The following is a 6,754-nucleotide window of genomic DNA, read 5'->3' as shown; positions in this document are numbered from 1 at the left end:
TGAGCAGGCACAGGCTTGCTTATTGAGTCATTATGTGACCACCAAGGTCAGACCTGAGATGAGAATGAGGACTCCTGGTAGAGAAGGTCTACAAACAACTATTCCTGACCCAAACACTGAACTACAGCCTTCTTACTCAAAGACTGGTCCACAAATCAGGACTGGTGGCATCAGTAGCATCTGGGACACAGTTAGAATTACAGGATCTCTGAGCCTCACACTTATCCTGCCAAATCAGACCTGATTTTGAAGAAGATCCTCAAGTGATTCAAATATACATTAATGTTACAGAAGTTCTGGTCTGGAATACTGTTTCCCAACCTCTCCACTGTTAACACAGGGAACTTAATTATTTGTGAGGATGGTCATCCTGTGCATTGTAGGATATGGGGTAATATCCCTGGCCTCAACCCACTAGGTGCCAGTAGCTCCTCCCTATTTATGACAATTAGGGATTCCTTCATAATTGTCAAGTTTTTTCTGGAGGCAAAATGGCCCCTGATTGAGAACCACTGACCTAGATCATAAGAAATAGAAATATCTGGTGGAGTTCCAGGTAAAGCTCATCCCTTCCTCAGCAATTAACTCAGGATACCTCGTTTCATACTTCTGAGCCCCACTTTTACAATTGTAGATTAAGGTTCATTATAGTACAAACCTTACAGAGTGGAATTTTGTAAAAACGAAATAAAAAAATCCACATTGGATTCTCACTCTGCATGTGCATAAAATGATCTAAATATCTCATAATTAATGAACTTTTCAAAATGAAGCAATAAATGACTGCTCTGAATTTGCCATGAATCACCTAATTGGTTAGCCAAAAGCATCAAGACGAGAGCATAGTACATATATACTTATAACAAGTTACCTCTCTCTCTTATTGATATAGGGAATAACAATTTTCTAGATATATCAGATCTTTTCTGCCATAAAATAGTACTTTGGTGGTCCATGAGACATGGTTAAGCAGGTTCCTCAGTCTTCGATTTGGAGAAAACATTAACTCAAAATTGGGATAAGATACAAGGATGTTAGAACTTTGGAAGGCAGGCAAGATCATGGAGAAGAAGTAAGAAAAATTAGATTCACCTAACTTCTAATCTGGTCTCCTCGAAGCACATCAGTAGGAAAAAAAAATTATCTTTTCTGTCCAGACATGTGGTCCACAGGGAAATAATACACTCAGAGGTGGGAGTAACAATGGAAGCAGTGCCTAATGAGCAGAAACAGGGAGCTATAAATATCTCTGTTGCTGTAGTCCCTTACCATGTTGCATACTTGTGAGGGAAAGGACATATTTGTTGCCTTTGGGTTCCTAAGCCTAGGTGGGGGACCCATGCTTCCTTCCTTCCTGCTGTCCTGTCCGGGAACAGGGCTTCAGTCCCCACCATCAACCATCCAGAGATGAATTCAGATCTACACAGGGAGACTTTCATCTTATAAGCCCCACTTGGGAGAGTCTGAGAGCTCAGCAGGTATTTCAGGAAAGGATCAGAGAGAATGGAACCTGAGAATATTCACCGGAGGTGATCTGAGAGCCCAACCAGCCTATCTAGAGCCAAGAGTTTGCATGTTTGTTTGCTGAGTTGACTACTCAGTTTAAAAATTTTCTTAATATATTTTAAATAGCAGTTTTCACTGGACTCAGCATTATAGGGATCATTGCTGACAATACATGGTGGGAATGGAAGTCCAGCTGGATGAGACTAAGGAAGGACGGGGGCCATAAATGGTTCCAGTGAAATTAGAACATGTTCATGGAGTTTTGCAGCTAAGGAGAGTAGGAAAACAGTATTAGACTTGGAGGTGTTAGCATTTAAAAAAAAGATTTATTTATTTGAGAGGGAGAGAACGAGCAGTAGGGAGAGGCAGAGAGAGAGAGAGAGAGAGGTAGACTCCCCGGTGAACAGAAAGCTCAATGTGGGGCTTGATTCTAGGACCCTCAAGACCCAGAGATCATGACCTGAGCCAAAGGCAGCTGCTCAACAAACTGAGCCACCCAGGCACCCCGGTGTAAGTAGTTTTTAAAATTTTCAGATGGGGTACATTTAGCTTGTCCTGTATTCATTAGAAGGATCCGGGATCATGGAGGTAAATAACACCTTGTGATGACAATTTTTAAAACATACACCTCACAGTTTTGTCTCTTTCATTGATAATCACTGGAATAAGTTTATCTAATATGCATGAAGGGAAATACCAAGGAACATTACTTTGCAACGATTGTATTACCAAGGAGGCTGAATATATTTTGAACTTTGTTGGTCATTTATGTCCTATATGAAAATTGTTTTTGCAAGTACATTTCTTTTATGTACTCGGATTTGCGTGTTCTTATTGTCTTTTGATCCCATTATTTCAAAAAAGAATAACATTTTTTTCACCAACTTTGCTGTTTGCCACTTAATCTTTGTATTGTGTATAGATGTATTTATGGGATCAAGTGAGAGCTTACATATTTTGTGAGTTCCCATCTATTATTTGGTCATATCCTGTTCCCCTCATTGCTTTTTAAATATTGAAATTCTTCTGCATCCTTAGTAGTAAGAATTGCTTCATACATATTGTCATCTTATTTCAATTTAATTTTCCTTATTTCCTAAATTTTTTTATTTTGGCAGATTTATTTTTTTTTAAATAGCAATCACCTCCTGTCATGATGTGAAACATATTTTTTTTTACTCAATGAAAGATCCCTGCATCTTTTTCTTTCTTTTTTAAATTTTTATGCATTTTGTATTTTTTTCATTTTATTTTATTTCTTTTCAATGTTCTAGAATTCATTGTTTATGCACCACACCCAGTGTTCCATGCAATATGTGCCCTCCATAATATCCACCACCAGGTTCACCCAACCCTTCACTTCCCTCTCCTCCAAAACCTGCATCTTTTTCATAAGCATTATCAAGTCCAATATGGTCATGAATGATCAAATTATAACTTGAGCTATTACTTCTAGCACTGTGTATTAAAAATATATTTTCCTATTCTTTTATTTCCACACTTTTAGCCATTTCATCTTGAATTAGAGACCTATGTTGATGTGATTTTTGCTATTATATATCCTTTCTCTTTGACGTTAGTATTAGATTATTGTTCAATTTTGTTGAAGACAGTCATTTGAATCCACCATATCTAACATTAATTTATTTTCCCTACCATTCCTTCTATTTAATGAATTTTCATTTTCTTAAAAATTTGTTTCTATACAAATGTGCACCTTTGTGAACACAAAGAGTCAAACAAAGCAGGGTAAGCCCTTGCTCCTTATTATATAATATATAATATATTATATATGTATTATAATATAATAATAGAGAACAGGGAACTAAAAGCTCATATGACATAGGGTTTTCAAGAATAAATAATATACAGAAAAGGGATAGTTTGTCATGGAACATGCAAAATTTTACTGAGTATGGTCTGGGAAGTTTTCCACATGGCAGACAAGGAACACAGAACAAGGACAGGCATGTCCCCATTGGATTTTGTGTCAAACAGAGATCAAACAGAGATTTTGTTTGACACTCTTTGTGTCAAACAAAAGAGTGAATACCACCAAGGAAAGGAAAGGGAAGAGCCAGCTTCATCCACTCTCGAGCCACATAAAAATAAGTGTGGTCAGACAAATATGGCATAGTGGGCATGGTGACAGGAATGCAACTAGATCAAGGGCCTGAGGTGGACACAATGATGAAGCCAGTGGATCAGTAAGCAGGGTCTCCCTGAAGTCTGCTATCACATCAGCACCCACATGGGCTGCTTTTACCTCTTCAATCTGATGTTTTGATAAACTCCTCATTCATACTGTTTTTCCCACATTAGCAGCCACTGGCCTTATATTAACCCATTTTCTTCCTTCCTTTACTGCTGTGGATTCCATTTTTTTTTCTGTCCACAATAAACATGCCTTTTACATTATGATCAAACATATGTGCACATGCAAACACACAAATACACATGCATGTACACACACATACAAACATGGCTGAACAAAGAGAATAGCCATTTGTATACGAACAGGAAGGAACTATCTTCAAATTTTTACATATATGGACTCAATCTGTCAACCACCTTAGGAGGACGGATACCACTACCCCCACCATTCCAGTGAGAAAATTAACATTTTAAAATGAATTGATTGTCTTCTCAAATTCAGACAGCTCATGTGTGGTAGATCCGAGGTTCAAAACTCAACCACTGATTCCAAAATTTTACACTTAATATCATATAAAGAAGTCTTTTACCATTTCATCTTTATAAACCCTTGCTATTTTTATAAATCATGTATTTCCTTTCACCAATTGTGGATATAGTCCTTTCACTCATATTTCTAGCAGATGTTCATACATTAAGGTGTCTTGATATCATAAATATATCACTCTTTTTTTTCTTTTGGAGAAATTGGTTTTTGCTGCTGTATTAGGTCTTCTGGGTGTTGAACGGATATATTTAGGGTTGGACTGCAGCCAGAACCACGGAAGCTTTCTTGTCATCACAAACTCTCAGGGACCAATGGACTTAAAAGAACTTTCTCCCCCCTCTTCCTTTTCTCTTCCTTTTGAGTTTTTTATACATCTATAAATATAAGACAAAATGGCCATATTAAAATAGAGCACGGAGTTATATGTTCATGGAAGTCTTATCAATGGGGATTTGTGTACTTTTCTATATTTGTTAGGGAAATTATGTTGAGAGCTTAACTAGTATTGTTTCTTTTCTAAATATTGCAGCTCGAGGGTGAGAAGAACCTGGTAATCACCTGGCCCAGGAGTGTGTTGTGTGCCAATATGGGACCCTTAAAATACAGACTCCAGGATGTTAACAAATACTTGGAAATAAGGAAATTTCTGTTGACAGGATTCCTTGGAAACAAATTAATGAAATGCAAGGAACAACCATATGGATGAAGAACTCCCTGTGTCTTGAAGTCTCACCTGCACCGGAGAGGCTATGTCATTCCTCAACCTTCCCTGAAACCACCTCTCATCACACTCCTTCTTGCTGTTCTCATGACCACACTGGTTCCATTGTAAGACCTGGATATCTGGTGCCTTCCTCAGGGCCTTTGCACTGTCTCTTTCTCCTGCAGGACACACATGTTGCCAGATAACCTCATGTCTCCTGTGCCGTCTTGCCTGAAGTCCCTCTTCAAAGTGCACCTTCTTTTAGGTCTTTCGGAGCTCCTAGGAAAGATAACACTTTCTTTTATGTCTGCTTTTCTCCCCCACAAGTCATTGTAATTATAGCATTTCTGCCATGTTATGAATACCCACTTGTATTAAAATTAATCATTTTTTCCTAATTTCTAATCATCACAACAACCACATGGAACCAGGCAATGATACCCAAATTTCAGGATTTCTTCTTCTGGGATTATCAAATGATCCAGAACTGCAGCCCCTAATATTTGGGCTTTTCCTCTCCATGTACCTGATCACTGTATTTGGAAACCTGCTCATCATACTTGCTGTCAGCTCTGACTCCCACCTTCACACCCCCATGTACTTCTTCCTGGTCAACCTGTCCTTTCTAGACATCTGTGTCATTTCTACCATCATCCCAAAGATGCTGGTGAATATACAGATACAGAGCAAAGTTATAACCTATACAGAATGCATCAGCCAGATCTGTTTTTCCACACTCTTTGCAGGTTGTGATGACTTTCTCCTGGCTGTGATGGCCTATGACAGGTTCGTGGCCATCTGTCACCCCCTGCACTACACAGTCATCATGAACCCCCACCTCTGTGGACTGCTGGTTCTTATGTCCTGGATCATGAGTGTCCTGAATTCCTTGTTACAAAGCTTAATGGTGTTGTGGCTGTCCTTCTGTTCAGAAGTGGAAATCCCCCACTTTTTTTGTGAACTCCATCAGATGATCCAATTTGCCTGTTCTGATACCTTTATCAATGACACAGTGCTATATGTTTCAACTGTGCTGCTGGCTGGTGGTCCCCTTGCTGGGATCCTTTACTCCTACTCTAAGATTATTTCCTCCATATATAGAATCTCATCAGCTCAGGGAAAATATAAAGTATTTTCTACCTGTGCATCTCACCTCTCAGTTGTCTCCTTATTTTATTGCACAGTCCTGGGAGTGTACCTTAGCTCTGCAGCTACCCAGAGCTCCCACTCAAGTGCAGTAGCCTCGGTAATGTACACCGTGGTCACACCCATGCTGAACCCCTTCATCTACAGCCTAAGGAACAAGGACATAAAAGGGGCTCTGATAAGATTCTTTAAGCGAGCAACTATAAAGGCACAATTGTCCTAGTGGTGAAGAAGTGCTCTTGATTGCAGGGCTCAAAGCTATGTGTTCTGTATGAATAAATGTGTTTGTGTCTTGTCCCACATAACAGACCACCTGGATCTGCATGTACACAAGCAGGCTAAGGAATGTTGTTTGTGAGATTTCTGCTGTGGGAATAACCTTGGGAGCCCAGTTGTTTAAAGTATACTATCTGGCTTCCAGGTCAGAACTGAACCTTCCAGTTTGGACACCAAGAGCTACAAACCTTGTCTCTTGCCCCCTCCTCCTCCAGACTGGGCTGACCCCCAAAAATGCAATCCAAGGTGTAAGGCAGACATACATAGCCCAGGCTCTTTGAAAGTATGGAAACATGGTAATATGGAAATGCAGCTTGTTCCAAACAGCATGTGGACAATGCAGATGTTTAATTTCAAACCCTATTATTTGTCCTATGAATGTGGCCTTTATGAGGATGGTCAGTTGAAAGTCTCACCTGGGC

General features: G+C 39.3%; 1 protein-coding gene across 1 annotated transcript; it reads left to right on the top strand.

Moving 5' to 3' along the window:
- Positions 1–5,374: 5,374 nt before the first annotated feature.
- Positions 5,375–6,279, top strand: LOC116874029 (olfactory receptor-like protein OLF4). Its single transcript, XM_032868463.1, has 2 exons — positions 5,375–5,785; positions 6,071–6,279. The coding sequence occupies exons 1-2, from the start codon at positions 5,431–5,433 to the stop codon at positions 6,277–6,279; spliced, it is 564 nt and encodes a 187-aa protein (XP_032724354.1). The 5' UTR covers positions 5,375–5,430.
- The last annotated feature ends 475 nt before the right edge of the window (positions 6,280–6,754 follow it).

This window comes from Lontra canadensis, unplaced genomic scaffold (assembly GCF_010015895.1).
Source record: "Lontra canadensis isolate GAN:19392208 unplaced genomic scaffold, GSC_riverotter_1.0 scaffold35, whole genome shotgun sequence".
NCBI classification, from domain to species: Eukaryota; Metazoa; Chordata; class Mammalia; order Carnivora; family Mustelidae; genus Lontra; species Lontra canadensis.
This window is presented reverse-complemented; position numbering and strand designations above follow the sequence as displayed.